This window comes from Tasmannia lanceolata, unplaced genomic scaffold (assembly GCF_043159265.1).
Source record: "Tasmannia lanceolata isolate RefF3 unplaced genomic scaffold, GAP_Taslan_0.1 ptg000004l, whole genome shotgun sequence".
In the NCBI taxonomy this organism is placed as follows: domain Eukaryota; kingdom Viridiplantae; phylum Streptophyta; class Magnoliopsida; order Canellales; family Winteraceae; genus Tasmannia; species Tasmannia lanceolata.
Genome location: NW_027518681.1, coordinates 11,396,887 through 11,419,134, shown reverse-complemented (window position 1 = coordinate 11,419,134; position 22,248 = coordinate 11,396,887). Strand labels below are relative to the sequence as shown.

At 36.4% G+C, this 22,248-nt stretch overlaps 2 protein-coding genes and 1 long non-coding RNA gene across 8 annotated transcripts; 2 read left to right on the top strand and 1 right to left on the bottom strand.

Annotated features, from left to right (window-relative positions):
* Window positions 1-4,678: 4,678 nt before the first annotated feature.
* LOC143875649 (uncharacterized) lies at window positions 4,679-5,401 on the top strand. Its single transcript, XM_077377257.1, has one exon. The coding sequence runs from the start codon at window positions 4,679-4,681 to the stop codon at window positions 5,399-5,401; it is 723 nt and encodes a 240-aa protein (XP_077233372.1).
* A 4,270-nt stretch (window positions 5,402-9,671) lies between these two features.
* LOC143875478 (uncharacterized) lies at window positions 9,672-13,875 on the bottom strand. Of its 5 annotated transcripts, none has more exons than XR_013250128.1 (5): window positions 12,604-13,514; window positions 11,203-12,468; window positions 10,996-11,079; window positions 10,694-10,775; window positions 9,672-10,001 (listed from the first exon to the last, which is right to left on the bottom strand). It is a non-coding gene; the product is annotated as an uncharacterized LOC143875478 (long non-coding RNA). The 5 variants fall into 5 exon arrangements; XR_013250126.1 differs by having other exon boundaries at window positions 10,996-11,067; XR_013250127.1 differs by lacking the exon at window positions 12,604-13,514 and adding an exon at window positions 13,521-13,875 and having other exon boundaries at window positions 10,996-11,431.
* A 62-nt stretch (window positions 13,876-13,937) lies between these two features.
* On the top strand, window positions 13,938-22,058 carry LOC143875474 (F-box/kelch-repeat protein SKIP6-like). 2 transcript variants are annotated; one of them, XR_013250122.1, is made up of 3 exons: window positions 13,938-15,463; window positions 21,643-21,817; window positions 22,041-22,058. XR_013250122.1 is itself a non-coding variant. In XM_077377038.1 (2 exons), the coding sequence occupies exon 1, from the start codon at window positions 14,392-14,394 to the stop codon at window positions 15,445-15,447; it is 1,056 nt and encodes a 351-aa protein (XP_077233153.1). In that variant the 5' UTR covers window positions 13,938-14,391; the 3' UTR covers window positions 15,448-15,463; window positions 21,643-21,915. The 2 variants fall into 2 exon arrangements, 1 of the variants encoding a protein (XP_077233153.1); XM_077377038.1 differs by lacking the exon at window positions 22,041-22,058 and having other exon boundaries at window positions 21,643-21,915.
* Window positions 22,059-22,248: the final 190 nt, after the last annotated feature.

The following is a 22,248-nucleotide window of genomic DNA, read 5'->3' as shown; positions in this document are numbered from 1 at the left end:
TAGCAAAATGGAAACCGGTTATGATGAAAAGGAAAAAAATAAAAATTTCCATGTGGACGAAAAGATGAAAATTATAACTTAGACGTGAGGCCAAAATCATTTGTCATGGTCGTGTTGGTGCAAAAATCCAACACTCTACTTTTATAAGATAGAAAATCCTTCTATCAAAGGTTTTCAAACGCCTTTTCAATTAGGCTCCATTTCTTTCGACATAAAAATGGACGTAAATTTTGTTTTATGTTAGCAAATTTTACTTCTAGGATCGGTTTCTTTGGATGTAAAATTTGTTTTAGGTTTATTTGGAAGTATTGAATACACCCGTAAGCTTCATGTTCTTCTTCTTCCTCTCCCAAGAGACATGTCAGAGCCAGGGGCATCCCAATCGGATTAGATGGGATGACAGTTTCTCATTCTGAATCTGTAAACTCATAATTTCAACCAAATCACACATCGCAGTATACTAGGCTTTCTAATTGGGTTTACCTAAAAGATTCGCGGTATAACTAGGAAGACGTTTAAAATACCACGCATGAGTCACTCGACATGCCAAACATAAAACAAATTTTACATCCAAAGAAACGGAGCCTTAGGAAAAATGTGCCTCGAATAAAAATAATTTGGGAATCACGATCAAAAGATTGTTGGTTCAAATGCCCGTGTAAATGAAGACTTAACAATTCATTTAGTGTAATGATAGAGGAAATTCATTGAAGAACATGACCAATTAGTACCTTCTTCGAGGCTATGCACATTGATGAGATTACTGATAATTGTAATAATAAAAGGTCATACGTCATTTGATACAAGTGTCGGTCTCTATGATTCGTTATTGGGATCTCATTAGATAAGGTCATGATTTTAAAGTATTATTTAGGTTTATCTTTTTTTACAGTAAAATATTCCAATCTAGATACATACTAAAGTTAATCTTATGATGAATACTAGCCCAAGTGGGAGAATGTAAGACCTAAGTGGGAAATCATAGATCATTAAGATCTGTGACATGGATTTAAGAAAAGAGTTAGATGTGAAGATTGTTGGAATTACAATTGATTTGAGTGACTATTATATGGCAATTGGGTAATCTGCACATCTCAAGAGTTTTAATGTATATGGATGCTTTAGTGCAGCCTAGTTTAACCACATAAAGATAAGTTCTTAATTGAATCTGTACTGTGGGGTTGGATTCTAACCTGTAAACTTCTGTAGGAGGATGGTCCCATTGTCATTTGATAGATCATCTGACCCGATCATCGGGAGAGAGAGTAGAAGATCCCTCCATAGATTGAAAGATGTTGGGGTAAGTTCTTAATCTAAGTTGTATTATGGTAAATCTGTGTGGTTATGTTAAATTCTTAACAGATCAAAAAGATCAGTCTGATTAGATTTACTTTGATCATAACAAATTTCGTTATTCTTACACAAATGGTACAAATTAGGGGTGGAACTCGGGTCAACCCGACCCGAGGAACCCCTTTCTCCAACCCGACCAGACTTCCAGCTAGATGAGTTCCAACCTGACCCGACCTAACCCGACCCGAGGGAGCCTCTTTTCCAGCTCGAACCAGACCCGACCCGAGTTCAACCCGAGTTTTAAAGCTTACAAAAAAAAAATGATTAAAAATGTCGGGTCCCACTCGGGTCGGGTTGCCAAACCCTCAACCCGACCTGACCTGATTTCCAACCTGGGTTGGGGGAACTCAACCTGAACCCGACCCAACCTGATTTCCAACCCGGGTCGGGAAAATTCAACCCGAGCCCGAGCCAAAACCATACCCGACCCGAGTTTTTTTTTTTTTTTTCTTCGGGTTGAACCTGACCCGAGTTGCACCCCTAGTACAAATGGTAGTCATTTTCTAAATCAACCCTTATTTAAATGGAGAAAGAATGCATTTAAACATACCATAAATTGAAATCAGGAATTCTTTGGCCGGGTGTCACCACTAATGAAGCATTAGTAGGTGTCCCCCTTTGACCGATTTGAACCGTCCATTTGACAGCTCTTGCTTTCTAACTCTTCTGTTAACTATATTTCCAACACATAAAGGAAAGGAAACCCGGTTACATTTTTCGTGGAAACCTCATTCATGTTTATTGTGTCGAAATCAGGAATCGGTATCGATATCATATTCCAATTCCCTCCGTAAACAGAATAGCAATTCCAACCACAAGGTAATTAGTTGAGATTAGGTAGCGTATACACCAATGTCGAAATGGAAACAAAATTTCATTGGAAATTTCAAATAATCCTAATAATACTTTTTTCTGCAAATAAACATTAGTTTTGTGAGGCCAAACCGTGTTCGGCACTCCGTGTCTGAGTCAACACGTGACACTTGTGTTCGTGTCTTGGTAGCACTTACAGCATAATATCAATATATGTATGGCTGCTATTTAGTCTATGTTGTTAAGATATTTCATATGACTGGTTAATTTACCAACTTCTCCAAAAGCTGAAGCTATTGCAGAAAGGCGTTATTTATCTTTTATACTTTAACACCCCCCCGCACGTGTGGCCCACTTGGCAAACACGTGGCACATGTGGTCCCACACAAGTGCCTTCGAAATATGCAGTTGTGAATTCTCATAGAAGCTAACCATCAGTTTTTTAGTAACCTGCTACATGATCAAAGAAATAAGAGCAATGATAGATACAAGGGAGCCCCTGCATAAAGAGCAAAAAAAGGGCTCTTGATTGGATCCATGTCAACAAATGGAACTGATTTTACTTTTTCAACCAATTTTAAATTGTAATTGAAAATGACGTGGATCCAATGAAGAGCCCTTTTGCGGCTCTTTATGCAAGGCTCCCTTGTATCTATCATTGCTCAAGAAATAAAAGGAAAAATTGGATGCATACTACAGAAAAATCAAATAAATTCGAAGAAAATATGCAGCCGTACATTCTCTTCCAAAAAAATACGCCCCGATGTATATACGTTGGGAAAATAACATAAGACGTGAGATGCATACTATAGAAATCATATTCATGCCTCACTATGAAGGGTTGATTGTAACAAAACAACAGACCGGTTGCCATAAGGGCACATTTGGCTAAAATGAATTTTCCCCCTACAATATTAGCTTAAAAATGATTTAATGAGTAAGGAACGGATGCCAAATGCCTAAAACTCCAAAATACACAAAACCCTATGCCTGTAACCCTCTCTCACCACTTCGAGATACTAATTTAATTTAGCATGAGAAAAATTTATGGTTGCCACACTGCCTGAGAGAGAGCTCCCACAAAACCCTACAAACCCTACCCACTCTCACCACTTACAGGAACTAAATGATAAATTCTAAGATTTTACTAATTTCTTAATGAATACAAGAGAATCAACCGGTGCTTTTATAGAGCACTTACATGATAAACATAGAAATAAATCAAGATAACTCTGGAAAGAGATATGTAGAGAATATTCTAATCCAACCTAATTACTAATTCAATCTACCTACCTAATCTAGCTAGGTTACCTCTCTTAACCTACTTGTACAATCTATCTCCAAGATGATCCAACGGTGAGATCTTAATCCAATCCAACCGTTGGATCTCACATATTCTAACATTAAAACATGAGGAAAAACAGATTTTTAGTTCAGGGCAAAATCAAGCTTTTCTTGAGAAGTAACCCAAAATAGCAGGAGAGATATGAAGCATTTTGTAGCCGTGGAAGAAAGAAATCGACAATATATCGTGTTGGAATTTTTGAAAAGGTTTGTTTGAAAAGGCATATTTTCAAAGGAGGCATTAATTTAGAACGGCATCAGTTTGAAATGGTGTCCATCCTTGAAAGGGTGGGTGTGTCAATTCTTGAAAGGATGTGTTCATCCGGTGTGTTTATCCTTGAAAGGGTATAACTATTCTTGAAAGGGTGTAACCATTATAAAATGATGTATTCACTCTTTAAAGGATGTATCCGTTCCAGATAGATTTTTTCACTTCTATAAATTAACGAACTCAGAATTTGTTTTTAATTGCTCTCTTTAACATTCTCTCTCTTATGAAAGCATTTTGCCATATATTCGAATTATTCCTGTGAGAAATTTATTTGGGAATTCTCCAAGAATTGCTACTTGTAGATTCCACCGAGACTTGGTTGTATCCTAGAGGATATTCGCATAATCTCGTAGCAAATTTGTGAAAACAAGTGAGAGCGAATAAAGCCTTAACGAAAGTGTTTCGTGCACGCCTCAAAGTCCACTTTCCTTATACCGTTTTCTTATCATTTTATAAAACAATCTTAAGGCTTTAAATTTAGATGGATATGGAATCATTGAAAGTAATGAACCAAGACTTTGTCAAACTAGACAGATTCGATGGAAACAATTTCAAGCGATGGCAAGACAAGATGATGTTCCTACTTACGGCGCTGAAAATCTCATATATTCTTGATCCTAGTTTGGAGCCAATTCCCAATAACCCACAACCCCACCGAAGAAGGAGAATTGCCCCAAGAGGATCAAATTGAACAACTCAAGCAAGCAAGAAAAAAAATGTGAGGATGATGAATTGCTATGTCGAGGACACATTTTGAACACACTTTCATACCGTTTGTACGATCTCTTCACCGGTATCAAATCTACAAGTAACATATGGAATGCACTAGAATTCAAGTACAAAGTAGAAGAAGAAGGTACGAATAAATATTTAATTGCTAAGTACTTTGATTTTAGAATGGTTGACAATAAACCAGTTTTAGAACAAATTCATGAATTACAAGTTATTGTCAACAAGATTCACCCACTAAAAATAATTCTACCTGAACCTTTCCAAGTTGGTGCTATTATTGCTAAACTTCCGCCGTCTTGGAAAGACTATGGGAAGAAATTGTTACATAAGTCCGAGGACTTTACTTTGGAACAAATTCAAAAACATCTTCGTATAGAAGAAGAGTCACGTTTACGTGACCATTTTCCAGTTCAAAGTGAATCTAAAGTACTTAATTTAGAGGCGAGTGGATCACATTCTAAAAATAAGGCTTTGCAAGTAAAGAATGATGGACAAAAGTTTAAGAAGCAGAATAATTACAAGAAATATCCAAAGAAGAAGGGAGCTTGCCATGTTTGTGGAAAATTTGAGCATTATGCTAAAGAGTGTAGATTTCGAAAATCTGCAAATGATACCACAAATATGGTAGAAGAAAATCTTGTGGCAATGATCTCGAAAATCAACATGACAACCGAACTGTCCGGTTGGTGGTTAGATTCGGGTGCTACCGTACATGTCTGCAAAGACAAAGGAATGTTTAAAACATTCAAGGTGAATAATGATGGACAAGAGGTGCAAATGGGCAACAATGCTCGTGCCAAAGTTTCTGGAAAAGGAACAATCGAGATTGACTTTACTTCGGGAAAGCGCCTCACTCTTCTTAATGTATTTTATGTACCCGAAATTTGAAAGAATTTAATTTCTGTAGACCTTTTGGATAAAAAAGGGTTTCGGGTTACTATAGAATCCGGCAATGCCATTATTACTAGAAAAGGCAATTTTGTCGGAAAGGGATATTCTTGTAATGGGATGTATAAGTTAAGTATTAGTAATAATACATCATCTTCTGCTTATATTCTTGAGTCCTCTTCTTTATGGCATAGCCGTTTAGCCCATGTTAATCATAGATATTTTAAAAATATGCATAAACTAGGAATAATTAATATTAATAATGATGATCTAAAAAAATGTGAAATATGTGTTAAATCTAAGATAGTAAGAAAACCATTTCCCAGTGTGGATAGGGATTCCGAAATCTTAAATTTAATCCATTCTGATATATGGAATTGAATGGAATTTTAACTAGAGGAGGAAAATGTTATTTTATCACATTTATTGATGATGCTAGTAGATATACTTATGTTTATTTACTTAGAAATAAAGATGAGGCATTTAGTATGTTTAAATTTAAAACAGAAGTAGAAAATCAAAAAGATAAAAAGATAAAAATATTACGTTCCGATAGAGGTGGAGAATATTTTTCTAATGAATTTAGTCAATTTTGTGAAGAAGTTGGCATAATTCATCAATGTACCGCACCTTATACACCACAACAAAATGGATTGGCGGAACGTAAGAATCGAACTTTAGTTGACATGATTAATTGCATGATAAATACTCCTAAACTACCTTTAAATTTATGGGGTGAAGCCCTTTTTACTGCTTGTCACATTAATAATAGAATTCCACAAAAGAAAACTGGAATTAGTCCTTATGAAATGTGGAAGGGTAGAAAGCCAAACCTCACATATTTTAAAGTGTGGGGGTGTTTAGCTTACTATAGGGTCCCTGATCCTAAAAGATCTAAACTTGGACCTAGAGTTATTAGGAGCATTTTGGTTGGTTATGCTGAAAATAGCAAAGCATATAGACTTCTTGACTTAGAATCTAATGTAATAGTAGAGTCACATGATGTAAATTTTTTTGAAAATAAATATTCTACAGATTCTATACAATTACAAGAAGGAAATATTAATAAGGATCAACCTAGTGAACTTATGGAATATGAAAATAGTGAATCTTTTGTTCCTAAATAAGTTAGTGAACCTAAGAGGAGCACTAGACCTAGGAAAGAGAAACATTTGGGTTCAGATTTTATTTCTCTAGATTCTATAATTTTTCTAGTAGAAGGTGATAATAGTAATAATGTTATTAATAAAATACCTTATGTGTTTAACCTAGAAGGAGATCCTAAGACTTTTAAAGAGGCTATGGCTTCAAGAGATTCTTCTTTTTGGAAGGAAGCAATTGATAATGAAATGGATTCCATTATCGGCAACAACACTTGGGTATTAGTAGATTTACCTAAAGGTTCTAAACCTATTGGATGTAAGTGGGTATTTCGAAGGAAATACAATACTGACGGTACTATTCTAGCATTTAAAGCTAGATTAGTGGCTAAAGGGTTTAGACAAAAAGAGGGTATTGACTATTTTGACACATATGCTCTTGTGGCACGTATCACTTCTGTTAGAATTCTTATAGCTTTGGCATCCTTATATAATCTTTACATTCATCAAATGGATGTCAAAACGGCATTTTTAAATGGAGATTTAAATGAGGAAGTTTATATGGACCAACCTGAAGAGTTTATCCTACCTAGTAATGAACATAAAGTTTGTAAATTGATTAAATCGCTTTATGGATTAAAACAGGCACCTAAACAATGGCATGAAAAGTTTGATAGTGCTATATTAAAGTTTGGTTTTATTCATAATTCTGGTGATAGATGCATTTATTCTAAATTTACTAAAGACTATGGTGTTATAGTTTGTTTATATGTAGATGACATGTTGATTATTGGTACTAATATGCATGCTATAAATGATACTAAGAAATATTTATCTTCAGTTTTTAAAATGAAAGACATGGGAGAAGTAGATACTATCTTAGGTATTAAAATGAAGAAACATAGTGGGGGTTATGTTTTACTCCAATCACACTATATAGAGAAAGTGTTGACAAAGTTTAAACACCTTGGGTTGAAGGAATTTAATACTCCTTTTGATGCGAGTATTAAGTTAGAAAATAATACTAGTAGGGTTGTTGCACAAATTGAATATGCAAGTGTTATTGGTAGTTTAATGTATGCTATGCACTGCACGAGGCCATATATTTCTTTTCGGTGTGTAAACTTAGTAGGTACACTAGTAACCCTAGTGCATCACATTGGCAGGCCATTGGTAGGGTTTTGGGACATCTAAAGAAGACTATTGGATTTGGACTTTATTATAATAATTTCCTTGCTGTACTAGAAGGCTATACTGATGCGAGTTGGATTACAAATGTGGGAGACAATAAATCCACTTCTGGATGGATTTTCACCCTTGGTGGTGGTGCCGTTTCTTGGGCAAGCAAGAAACAAACTTGTATCTCACACTCAACGATGGAATCCAAATTTATTGCCTTAGCGGCAATTGGAAAGGAAGCTGAATGGATTAGAAATTTATTGCTAGACATTAAATTGTGGTCTAATCCTATGCCTCCTGTTAGAATTTATTGTGATAGTCAAGCTACTTTATCAAGGGCTTATAATAATGCTTATAATGGTAAGTCTAGACATATAAGTCTTCGACAAGAGTTTGTGAGACAATTGATACAAGATGGTGTCATTACAATTGTCTATGTAAAGACAAGTAAAAACTTGGCTGATCCATTTACTAAGGCTTAGTAAAGAGTACTACTATTGATATGGGGCTTAAAACCATTTATAGTCAGCAGTAATGGCAACCCAACCTAGTTCTAGAAAACTTCTAGTTCTTAGGTTTTAATGGGTAAAAACAAGTTACTGTGAGTGACTGATAGGTATTGTCCATCTATTAGCCCTAACTAACTTGGGACAATACTTTCTGTTACGAATTTGAGGTTGAATTAATTTCTTGATGAAGTTTTAAATGTGTTATAGTAATGGAGACACAAGAAAACTTCACCTATATGAACAAGGAAGTGGTGCCGCTTCTTTAGAGAATTATGGTTTATTCTCGAGAGGTTCATGAATAAGGATATAGCACATGGCCATAATAGTGCAAAGTGTAAATGATTTTCTTATTAGGAATAAGGGAATTGTATGTGTTTAGTATTTCCGGTTGTATTACTTAAAATGTTGGTTTAATCTGTGGACACCATTCATTTTGATACAACTTTGAGATATTTAAACTAAGAGGTGGTTTTAAATCGTAAGATACCATCTTTAAGCATACAAGACTATGAATTATGGCAAATGTTTGACAAGTAATTTTAAATAAATTGTTTTCAAACAAAAGTGGGGGATTGTTGGAATTTTTGAAAATGTTTGTTTGAAAAGGCATATTTTCAAAGGAGGCATTAATTTGGAACGACATCAGTTTGAAATGGTGTCCATCCTTGAAAGGGTGGGTGCGTCAATTCTTGAAAGGATGTGTTCATCCTGTGTGTTTGTCCTTGAAAGGGTGTAACCATTATAAAAGGATGTATCCGTTCCAGATAGATTTTTTCACTTCTATAAACTAGTAAAAAAGGCACGTGCATTTGCACGTGCGACTAAGAGTCTTAGCAAACAAGATAATACTGCATATGAATTGTAATTCATACTATGCTAACATAACAATTGCTATGGAGCCCACTTGGAAACTTCTGAAAAGCAAGACAAAAAGAAGCCTAAGATGAAGATGCTCCGAGCATGAGTACCACAAATGCGTAGTTGCATATCAATTGATTGATGAAGTGGTAGAAGAGCAATGACTAATAGCCAAGCTCCCTAAAATGGGCGTAAAAATAAAATGAGCATAAAAGTTGTTTTACAAACCTTAAAAATGGGCATAAAATTTGTTTTACGTACAATTTTGCGTGGAAAGAAAAGGTAAAAAGATAAAAGTTTCTTTATGATCAGTTTGGTTAAAAAAAGCACACGCATAAAAAAGACAGTACCCACCAAAATGAATATAATGGAAATTCTAGAGATATACAACTCAAAATAGGAGCAAATTGAGAGTACTTTTTGTGCAAAAAGAATATCTTAGAAATATTTTGTTGATTATTTTTTTAATGGCAAATAAATTTTTGTTGATTATTTTCCACATGTTTTGATGCATAAAATGAATTATTTCATTTCCATCTACTTAAGATTTTCTGAAAAAGGTACAAGCAACACTTACATGGGCGCACATTCACATGGAGAAGGAACTATTAAAAAAACGTAGACTTTAGGGATGATATCCAATAACTATTTATTTCAAAACACCAGGCACGAGAAAAAGAAAATTCTGAGAAATAGGACATGATAAAAAGAATATTCCCAGAAATAAGACACAATAAGAGAATTGCATAAAAACATAAGGAGGTAATCTCAGCAGCATTTAGCAAATCAGTGTCATGTTGCCAAAAACAAAGGTACGCCAACTTGAAATTGTTAATTGTTAAGATGACCGCATCCATCACCTAGCAGTATCTTTTGACGGCGTGTGAACCTGATTGTTTTAGATGACTGTAAGCAAAATCTGACTTAGCAATCAATCAATCGCAAATTTTTCTCCTGGTACAAAAGATAAATAAAAGATAAATAACGGCTTTCTCCAGTAGCTTAAGCTTTTGGAGAAGTTGGTAAGTTAACAAATATAAATTACAAAGGGAACTGAATTACGCCAAAGAAATGAATATTAGAATGTTCAAAAAATATAAAAAAAATATAACTTGTTACTTCCGGACTTTATAAATCTGTGATTATATCACAATTTTCAGAGAACAAAATAAAATCTCAGTGAAAAAGTGTTCGAGAATAAACCATGTGATACACTGTGCATTAATCCATATAAGAAAAATACACATGTTGGCTAAAAAATGAAAAAGCACACGACCGTGTTTTGATAATGGGATGAATGTCTTTGTTTACACTCATCTAATTGGCTGGTGATAGCTTTTTTTATATTGTTATAGCTTTTGAAAGATGGTTAAAAGAGTGTAAAATGTGATCTGCCAATTATCAACACATGGTCGTGTGGTATCAGTAGCTTAAATAAGTTACGAGGATTAGTTACGCGAATAAGATTTAGCTTAAATAAATTAATGAAGATTAGTTACACGAACAAGTTTTTGCATAAAAATGGAATGTATAATTGAAAGAAGATTAACAGTCCTAACTGAAAAATAATAATTATAACAACAATAATATAGAAAGCAATAGAAAAAATATTCAGCATATCCAACTCTACCGTAGAATCATGTTACCTCATTTTCTACAAGAACAATAATATCCTCATGTATTTGAGCACCACGGTCCCCGGGCTTTGCCCCATTTCTTAATTAATCACTGTCATTCAAAAAAAAAAAAAATACAAAACCCTCACAGCCGAAGATCTAGAAGGTGAATACCAAAGAAACATAATGTGAGAAATAAAAAAACATAATTCAACAGAATAAAAAAAAATTTATAGCCCTCTCCAGACCCCGCAATGGCGGGAGCCTCGTGCATTGGGCCACCCTTATATGAGGGGGCAAGATGTCCCATGAAGTAAGACAGGTAAACATACGTTTTACAAAAGGGGCATCATGTCCTTTTTGTAAATGCAATTGCCAATCTCCATGGAAATCTCTTGTTTCTCCTGCAACAAAAGCTGACCTCAAAACCTCAGTAAATGAGAAGAGAAGATATACCATGAGAAGAGAAGATACATAGGATAGATAATTTTTAAGAAGTTGTTGTTGAGGACATTAGAAACAAAGAAAATAAATCTTACAACTGACTTGAGCAGACAAAGACTGGTAATTTGATGGAGGTTGTGATCTCTTTGGTGGATTAACCGGTCTTTGTTGTTGGTTTCCAGGAACCCTACTTGGATCATGTTACCTCATTTTTTACTACTAAAAAATCCTCATGTATTTGAGCACCTCGGCCACCGGGCTTTACCCCATTTCTTAATTAATCATTGCCATTCAAAAAAATATAAAATCCTCATAGTCGAACATCTTGAAGGTGAATACCAAAGAAATATAATGTGAGAAACAAATACAAATAATTCTTATAGCATATGAGGAGACAAGATGTCCCATGAAGTAAGAAAACATAAATATTACAAAAGAGGCATCATGTCCTTTTTGTAAGAAACCCCATGTAATGCAAGAGTGAAAGAACAATAGCTTAAAAGCCCTAAGAAGGAGAGGAAGAAAGAACTCGTGCAAAAAAAAAAGACATAGCTGATAAAAATCAGAAAAATCTGGAAATTATAAGCAAAAAGTGTTAAATTGTGAACTCATTCTCCAAAAAGTTATGACCATACTACTGAGTTGACTACTACCACAAGTCTACCGCTAAAAAAAATAGACCCAACAGAAATTCAAAGAAAAGCAGAAGACAGCCACATAAATTCTAACTGTTTTGGGGTCATGATTTGATTAGGACTATGTCGAAGTATTCTGAGAAATCAGCCACATTGTGCGAGAGAGAGAGAGAGAGAGAGAGAGAGAGAGAGAGAGAGAGAGAGAGAGAGAGTGCCTGAGAAAATAAAAGACCATACACCTTAGCTTGACATCACTATGGATATGCCCATGTCAATGGAGGTATATGCTATCTTCATAAGATGGCAAGCAAGAACCCTCAGCCATGAATGGCATGAGCACCCATAGACAACAAATGAGCAATGTGCCCTGATCACACCATCCAACAGAAATTGTCAAATGCTGACTCAATTTTCTCCTATGTCGTCAGTTGGACTCTGATGTATTGTAGGCATAATTGATTCCCTTAAATATATTCTCGCACATCAATGAAACCCAACATTAAACTAAACTATGAAAAATCACTCAAATAACACGGCAAGCAAATGTAATATTCATTTAGACAACAACAAGGGAAGTCGAAATCCATTAGAATATTATATGAATGCCTACGCATATCTCCTAAGCCTAGAACATGGCCTACCATGTTTATACACAGTCAGAAAACTTGCAAGAGGAACACCATGTAGATAAAATATTTTAACAATCTTCAGTTGCTTCATTAGTACCTCTCAAGTGAGAAACATAAGGTATTAACCATTGCTTGTTGCTTAACTAACGTAAAATCTGCATTAGTAGACATGTAAATCTACTAACTTCTTCAATCAGGAATATGCTTGACAACATGTTTGACAACAGAGTACCAATAGCTTATCAAAAAAGCAACATGAAAGACTTGTCAAAAACTATTTGGTCATCCATTTCGTCAAAATCCAAGTCAATTCTGCCCCACAGTTCGACACTATCATTAATTGCATACAATAAAATCCACTTTCTTCGTCTAAACCACGCAATGAATAATCATCACATTCCAAGAAATCATCACAACCTTTGCTTAAAATCCATTTCCTCTCTCTAAACCACCGCATTCCACATTTTCATCAATTGCATACAATAAAATCAATTTACTCTCTCCAAACCACAGTTCCACACTTTCATCAAATGCATACAATAAAATCCATTTTCTTTGTCTAAACCACACCAAAAATAATCTATCACATTCCAAGAAATCATCGCAATCACTGCATTCCAAGAGACCATGTCTCTCGGGAATTGCATCAAACTGTTTCCGAGCACTCTAGCCCCAGCGCTCTGTATCTCGCCCCACTTTGCATATACACTAATCATAACATTCCAAGAAATAAATTCTTTTTGCGGCATTCTGTCAAATAGCCAACGTGCAGTTCCCAATCCAAATCTAATATGCTTTACCTACATTGATTTAGAAGAAATTTAAATAGATGAGTACTTTCTCCCTGACCATGCCCCTGATATGGGCTCAAATTCCACATTAGCAACCCTCACTCCAAATGTAATCACGATCTTCAGCAATGGGAACGACAGGAATGTAAATTCATCAGAAAAAGACAACAATGCATGAAGGCGAATTCTCTGCATGCTATCTCCAACGGAGATAAAACAGAACGAAAAAGGCAATACCTCTCTAACAAACTGGAATCCTAAGTTCCCAACAAAACCATCAATACAAGATATCAAACCAAGAGATCCATCAATCTCAAACAAAGGAAGATAAACAAAAAGGAAAAACGAAAAAGCTTACCGGAGAGGAAGCTTAAATCAGAGGTGGGCATCGTCCGATAAATGCAGATGAGCCCTGAAACGAACCCAAGAAGGACAGTGGAGGAAAAGAACAAACTTCAACCGACACGAAGCATCGTTTCGATGGCAGGTGTTGCTTGACGACAAGAGAGCAACAGGTGCAAAGAGGCTACGGTGATTTTTGGACGGATCTTCAGGGGTAAGGAATGAGATGAAAAGACAAAACTACCACAGGTAGCTGGGATGGTCTTTATGGAATAAACGATCTTTATGAAATAATAGAGAATCTAAGGGCCAGTTGAAGTAACACCTGGCGGATACAGTAGGCATTTTTAAGGAAGACGCAGACGAAATTTCACTGGTTTTTGCTTTGAGAATAGTAAAGGATTAACGAACTCAGAATTTGTTTTTAATTACTCTCTTTAACATTCTCTCTTATGAAAGCATTTTGCCATATATTCGAATGATTCCTTTGAGAAATTTCTTGGGAATTCTCCAAGATTTGCTACTTGTAGATTCCACCGAGACTTGGTTGTATCCTAGAGGATAATTCACTTTACTTGGAGACTTCGTCCATGCCTCAAAAAGTCCACTTTCCTTGTACCGTTTTCTTATCATTTTTTAAAACACATCGAAAGGTTTGAAAGTCTTGTTTTGTTTTTCGTTTTTTGTTTTTTGTTTTTCGTTTTTTGTTTTTTGTTTTTCTTGATCTTGGGAATCATCCATCTGTGCCCTATAAAGTGTTTTGAAGAGAGAAATCTGATAAAATCCACGAAAGAAGCCAGGTTTTGGTCAATCCTCCTCCTTGTGCTCCCACCTTACAAGTCTAAACCCTAGACCTTTTGGTAAAATCTCCAGAAAATCCTCCCAGCATGTCTTCCTCGTCGATCCTTGTGCCAAATCTCCCTAACGACATAGCTGTGCAATGCATTGCTAGAATCCCTCGATCCTTCCACCCCAAACTCGCTCTCGTATGCCGATCATGGCATTCTCTCATAACCTCTCCTCACTTCTTTTCGACCCGCTCACATCTCAAATGCACAGAGCAATTCCTCTACATTAGCATCCGAAATCGATACCATTCTTTTGAATGGTTCGTATACCATATCTCTGAAAACCCTAGTAAACTCTTCCGACTCCCTCCCTTTCCTTCCCCTGCCACTAATTTCACTTGTGTCATGTTAGGTCCGCTCCTCTTCGTTTTGGGCGGTTCAGTGAAGCGAATCCCTACATCGACGGTCTGGATTTATGATGCTCGTATCAATAGATGGGAAATTGGCCCTGAGATGAGGGCGAGCAGGGACTGCGCCACCTCGGCGGTTTTGAATGGAAAGATTTATGTTCTTGGAGGTTGCTCTGTGGATCCATGGGCTGAGGTTTTCGATCCGGGTCTAGGATCCTGGGCTCCGGTGCCTAGGAGAGTTATATTCCGCCGGAGTAATTGGAGATGGATATCCAGAAGTGTGGTTTTGGGCGGGAAGCTTTTCGCGTTTGTGGGTGCAGGAGGGGTTGTTTTCGATCAGGAGAATTTGTCGTGGGGTTCTCTCCCAGAAGATTTTCATGATGATTTTTATTTCGCGTGGATAAGGAGAGCTCCCGTCATTGATGGCATTTTGTATTGCTTTCAATCTGGAGGGCATAAAATAATGGGGTATGATGAGGAGGAGGATAAATGGAAATTACTACAGGTAATTGGGGAGGAATTACCATCTGGTGTCAATTCAACTTTGGTGAATGTTGAGGGGAGGTTGTGTCTGCTTTGGGAGGAGGGGGATGGTGAGAGTGAATTGATGGAGATTTTCTGTGCAGTGATTGAGGTTGGTAAAGATAGCAGCGGAGAGTTGCAGGGTTCAGTTGTTTGGTCGGAGGATATTTTGAGGATTCCAAGGGGGTCTTCATTATGTCACTGCTTGCAACTCGAGTTGTGATATAATAGAAAGTCGGGTATGTTTAATTATTCTACTTAAAGATTATAAAATCTGGTTTTATGATGGGTAAAATTAGGTTAGTGATGTTGAGTTCTCATGTTTATCACTTTTTTAAGTCTGTTTTGTTAACTGGGACAGGGGTTTGGTTCTCAAGTCCCCCTTGACATGGACATGTTGAATGATGAATGCTGTGCCGTTGATCAGCGCCGCTGTAAATTTGGTGCCATGTGATTAATTAAGGAATTTATTGATTCATAACTTATTTGATTGATGCCACTGTAGATTTGGTATTTGATTCAGACTGTCAATTAGTGTGTCCCAACATGGATGACCCATGGTTCCAAAACAAAAATTCTAATAATTGATTGCCCGATCAACCTCGGAGGAAGTTTCTCCTAGTTTTTTGTCTAAGACGGGCCTATTGGGCACCAAACTAGTTGGCTCACCTGTGAACCCAACAACAAACTAAATGATCAAGGTGAACTTTTTGATAAAGCAAATTGTACAGATGACTTGTTGATAAACTCACATATTTCACCGTTACGAGGCCTGAAATATCCTTTGTAGTTGGTGGTGTTAGTTAATTCATGCAAGCTCCTCGAGTCCCTCATATGAAAGTTGTAACTCATATCCTAAAGTATATCAAGGAGCAGCAAGAAAGGATATCTTGTATAAAGAAAATGATCATCTGAATGTGGAAACATATCTGATGCGGATTATGTAGGTAGTCCCCTAATAGGAGTTCTTAGCAAAGTGTTGAAGCCATATACATGGAAATGAAGCTTACCATATATGAATGAATGTGGCTTAAGTACTTAATGGGTGAGAGAAAATGCATCTAGTGCGGTGGGAGGAAGTTTTTTATCTAGTACTTCTTTTCAGACAAATTATGAACTATTTATCCCATGTCCATGTTCCGAGTTCACCACATCCAACACGTCATGTACATGTCTGAAACCAATACAAATTTCCACGTCTAGTTTTATTCTCCCATTGATCTCGACAGGTGCTAAAAGGAGATTTGCTTTATATCAGACAGGGTGGAGCTCATTCCTCCTAGATGGATTCTGCCTGGCCCCGGATGGCTAGAATTAAATTTTGATGTATCCAGTCTCAATAATCCTGGTCCAGCAAGAGTGGATGGTTTGCTTAGACGAGGAGGGAGGGACGAGATGGGCTTTCTCGGGTCCCATTGGGTTCTAAGATTATAATGAGGCGGAGGTAAGAGCGGTTCTTCGGCGTATCAGTATTACTTATAATAGTCTCTTGGATAGACTAATTGTGGAGGGAGATTCCTTAAATACCATTAGAAGGTTGACCGGTAGCAGGTTCCCCATGGAGATTCACTGAGTTGTTTGATGAAATCCGGGACCGTGTGGAGGGGCATTTCATCCGTTTTCAGCATGTTTATCACGCGACCAATGGTGAGGCGGGCGAGAGATGGGATGATCCGAACGAGTCTGGAAATTTTTTATTATCTTCCCCCTTGAGCCTTGCCTCTTCATTTCCATTGTACATTATTGTTTCCTTTGCTGTAATCGACCTCCTTAGTCTTGGGGTTCCCCCTCAGTAATCTCTTGAGCCATTTCGGGAAAAAGAAATTACATACTGTAAGTTCTAAGCTCATTAATTGGTGTCTTTTCATTCTGTATTGAGAAATTTCCTCTGTTTATATTCCGTAGAAATTATTTTGGGTGATGATTTTTTCGCCCCCCTATAGGATTATGAGCCCCCCTTTTAACGTGATTTGACGTCAAAAAGCGTGAAAGTCTACCGACAACTCATGTTAAAAGTGGGGCGCATAATCCTAGGCGGGGGGGGGGCGAAAAAATCATCTCCCATTTTTAAACTGGAATGACAAAGATATGCAATATGGAATTGTTATTCGCATTATATATCTTTTGATAATGGCACCCCTCACGTAATCTTTAATATAACACTTTTCGAATTCGTTGCTTATAGCTTTTATTAAACAAGGGAGTGCCCTTATCATTTCACTTTTATACATCATTATCATATAATTAATTTAGAGAGCTGCTCGCAAAATGGAAACCGGTTCTGATGAAAAAGAAAAAAAGGATTTCCTAGTGAGCGAAAAGATGAAAATTATATCTTAGAGTTGAGGCCATAATCATTTGCCGTGGTCATGTTGGTGAAAAAATCCTACAGTCTACTTTTATAAGATAGAAAATCCTTCTATCAAAGGTTTTTGAATGCCTTTTATATTAGTAAAATTGTACCTCAGATAAAAATAATTTAGGAACCGCAATCAAAAGATTGTTGGTTCAATTGCCTTTGTAATTGAAGACTTAATATTGATAAAAGGAAGTTCATTGAAGAATATAACCGGTGAATACCTTATTCGCGGCTCTGCACATTGATGCCTTCACTGTACACAGTCAAATTACAAGAAGAAAATGCGGAGGGAAGAAGAAATATACATTGTAACCTACTCCTAGATAAATAGAAAAGACGGATTTGCTAGCATCCTAGAAACACGAAAAAAAGTAAAAGATGCTTTTTGTGTCCAAGTGTGAATATGATCAATTTATAGGTGAAATAAAAAAATAAAAAAAACAAAAACAAAAGGAATACAAATTTCCCTGCTTTTGTGATCCTTTGTTCCGATTGTTGATGGCGGGGCCATCGCAAGAAGAAGGAGAAGTGTGGTGAGGGTGGGCCACGTAGGCCCTGTGTGAAGACCAGGATGGAGGCCGGTGATGTGACGTTGTTGCATAGGTGAGATTGTAAAAAATGATTAAAGTAGAGAAAGTTGCCCTCTTCTTTCCATTTAGAGGGTTGAGATGAGAAAAGAAGAAACTTCTTATAAAAGTGTGTATATGAGAAAAGTGTCTTTTGTAGAAATTGAAGAGGGAAAAAGCTATGTGAATGGTGAGTGGTGCTAGCCTTGTAGAGAAAATAAATGAAAGAAAAAGTCTCTTGGGAAGAGAGGACTTTTGTCCTTATGTAGAGAGAGAAGTAGAGAGGAGGAGAGAGTAAAAGTTTTGAAAAGAGAGCTCTTTTGTCTCTTTTGGAAGATGGTGAGAATGATCCTTGAGAAACAAGTTTTCTTTTTTTTTTGTACAGAGGAAGAAGAAAAAGAGACGTTGGGGAAGAGAGAGATTTTTCTTTTCTTTCTTTGTTGAAAAAGATAGAAGATTATATTTTTTGGTTTCTAGAATAGGTGAAACAATGGGAGATGGAGAGAGAAAGTTGGGTGATTGATTGGATTTCAGAGAAGCAATAAAAGAAACTTCTTAAAATGATTGTTGGGTTAAAAAGGGAAAGTGATTTGTTGTTTAAGAAAATATATATGATATCTTTTATATACGTAATGATTTAAAAAAAAAAACTTAGGTGTATACATTTGCCCCTCTTCATCACTTGTTGTATGCAACAAATGGCCAAGAAGTAAACACTTGAATAAAATGGGGGTTCTAGTTATGAATGAGATTACGTTAGAAGAAAGGACGCATATAAGATGCCCCTCTTGGATGCCCCATGTGAAAACATAGGGTAACCAAGAAAAAAAGGCGCAAAAACAATAGAAAGTGAAATGAATCATCGATAGACAATGTGAATGGAGTATAAAAGAAATGAGAAGGATATGGGCAACAACATTTACTGACATCCGGTGAATTTTGTAATCTTCAGTTGATTTGACAAGCGTTGTAGATGAGAACAACAAGAGTGTTGGCTCGATCTATTGCACTTACCTTGTAAATGCCATAGTGATAAGAACAAAAGGGCGGCCCAGTGCACGAGGCTTTCGCCACTGCGGGGTCCGGGAAGGGTTAGATGTACGTAGCCTTACCCCTTCTTTTCCAGAGAGGCTGTTTCCGAAAAACGAAAAAGAAAATAAAGTAGAAGAATTGTAAAGTGAAAATATGAAACAATAAAAGCAATAGCGCAAAGTTGAACAAAGCATATGTGAAATAAGGATGATAATTGAAAATCATGTAAGTAAATATTAAAGAAAAGTTTATAAAGGAAGTGAAAGAAAACGAGATACATATATAAACACCGAAAAAAATATGGTAATAGGTATAAAAAGAGTAAAAGAAAATGAGAGACATATATAAACACTGGAAAAAAATGATAATGGGATTGCCCCAACTGACATGGGGAAATATAAGTTATAAAAAAACAAGTATATAATGGTGTAGTCTATAGTATGTGAATTTAAAATAAAAGTGTGTGATTCAAAGACAATTATGAATTAGAAAAGGAAGAGAGAAATTAAAATAAGATTGTAATAAAGAAGAATCAAAAGGTATAAAGGGTTGTCAAATTACAAATGAGGGGAAAAATTAAGAGTCATGTATATGAGAGTATCTGAAAAGTAAATAATGATAGAGACTAAGTAAATGAAATATGTGATTTAAAAGAAGTTGACGTGAATTACATTTATAAGAGGGTTTTTGATAAATGGAAATTCAAAGGAAAAATTAAATAAGATGGCATTGTAAATTGAGACGGCATGGTAGTTAAGGTCGTACCTGACCGTTATCACGGGCAACATAATGCAAACTGAGTAGAATGTAAGTAATGTAAATCATCTAGCTAGTAAGTGTTGAAATTATATCAAAACAATCCAACATGGATTGTGCCCCTGGCATAGATAATATGAATAGTAAAGGAAGAAATGTCATATCAAAATGAAATACTATGGATGTGAGGAATGGGCATATGGATGATGCATTAATAATGGGTGAAAAGTAAAGTGAGGAAATGTAAATAGATATGAAATATGAGAGGATGTACGTAAATGACTTGGCCAATGACAAGGTGGAGGTGGATGGTGCGGAAAATGACAACCTATGGCAGTGTCATAATAGCTAAGTCTTATCAGTGTTCGCTGTATTTTGTGAGTGCCATGATTGGTAGGTTTAAGAGGTGTCGAATGGATCGTGGGTGTTGAATTTTTGCTATGAGTTTGTGCAGGTGAGGATTGAGTATATGCTTGTGTAAAATGTGAGTGTTTAGGATGAGGAGATGGAATCTGTGAGTGATTTATTTTCGTATTTTGATGTTTTTTAGTATCTTGTTTGGAATGAAAGGGAGGAGTTTGTAAATGTGACGGTAGAGATGTTAAAATCGGAGGAGATGATATGGAAGTAGGTGCATGATTCCATGGTCAAGGGATAACTTGAATTTTATTAATTGTAGGCCTTATGTGAAAATCTGTGCAAAAGTTTGTGATATTTTCAAATCAGATGGTGCAAGTGATGGGGGAACAAAAGTGTTTAGCGAAATGTCATTAAATGAAGCCCTATGAGCTAAAGAAGATTGGAGTAGATGGAAGAGAGAAATTTTTTGAGTTGGTGGTGGACTTGTCGGTATGGATTGGGAAAGAGAATACTGGTTGGTGAAATAGTTTTGTGACTGTGGATGATCTGTTGTAACATTGTGAATGGAGTTTTGTTTATATGGTTTTATGATTGGGGTTGACTTGGGGCTTGGTTGGGTGTACCAGGGGTTTCATCGATGACTAGTTTATTTTTAGTAATTAAATTTTGAACAAATATTTAAAGGCAATACAATTTCCGATTATGTGACCGGATGTTTTATGGAAGGGTCAGTATTCGTCTTCGCGATAGTTCTTATGTTTGGGAGCATTGGGCTTAAGTTTTGGATGTTGGATCATGTTTTGGGATAGTAGAGAGTGAAAGAGATCGGTGTAGTTAAGAGTAAGTGGTCTAAGATTTGATTTTTTTCTTTTTAAATTTGTTTAGGTTTGTATGAAGGTTGGCAGCATATGTTATTAATTCCATGTGATTGAAGTTGTATTTTAAGAGAGGGGTCTACACTGGACTTGAATGGAAATATCCCATTAGCTTCAAATGGTTTCTGAATTGCAATACCATGTTGGATAGTCTTATAGAAAGAGGTGAGGCAAAGGATCGTCAATTGAAAACGGAATTCTGACATAAGCGAGTGCATAAAGGTCGAGATGAGGAATGACTTAGGGTACTAGCCTGGTAGTTGGTTTGCTAGTGTTCTCGATCCAAAATAAAATTTGGAAAATGGTTCGTCATGTCTTTGTTGTGCTCTATAACTGATTAGCAAATAAACAAGTGTGCTCTTATATATCAGTTTGTTAAAACTGTTTTCTTAATCCAGATTTGTATCAAGTAACTACCCTGTCTGGCATGAACATTCTTCCATTGCTTCTAATTGCTGATTATCCTGTAGGTATGAAGGAGGCATTCGTGATGACAGCTTCTTGGCTCCTATGGGTCTGGTATAACCTGTCACGAGCATAGGATGTTGGAGTGATTTTGTGCATGTTAGGTATTACTTCCCCACTGTTGTAGCTGATTTGGAAATCTAAGGCTATGGTCCAGTTCCAAAAATCTCAACTACAAATGTGAGAAATCCAAATCTAAATCTTGTGGGTATCCAAATGTGGCCTTAGTCTAGTTATCTATTCCATTCAAGGATTCAAATTTCAATTGTTAAGGCTAATCCTAGCAAATAATGGTTTTGTCTAGTAGACTGCAAATTTGTTGCACTTTATTTTCTCCTTATCTCTGCCCTGCTTAGGTTTCTGAACAATATATCAATCTTTGATTGAACATGCACTACTGCAGGTGTATGCCAAAGGTTCAATGATCCGAACCATTCATCTACGGAGACCCACTATGGATTTCCTTGTCTAAAAAAATCTCCTCCATTGACCCTTGCCGCGGCACAGCTAGCAGCAGAGCCACATTCAAATCCGTTAGTCAACGACGTGACTCGCTCTGGACGAATCTATCAGCCTGTGCAGCGTAGAGGGCTGGCTACTGCCATGCCAAA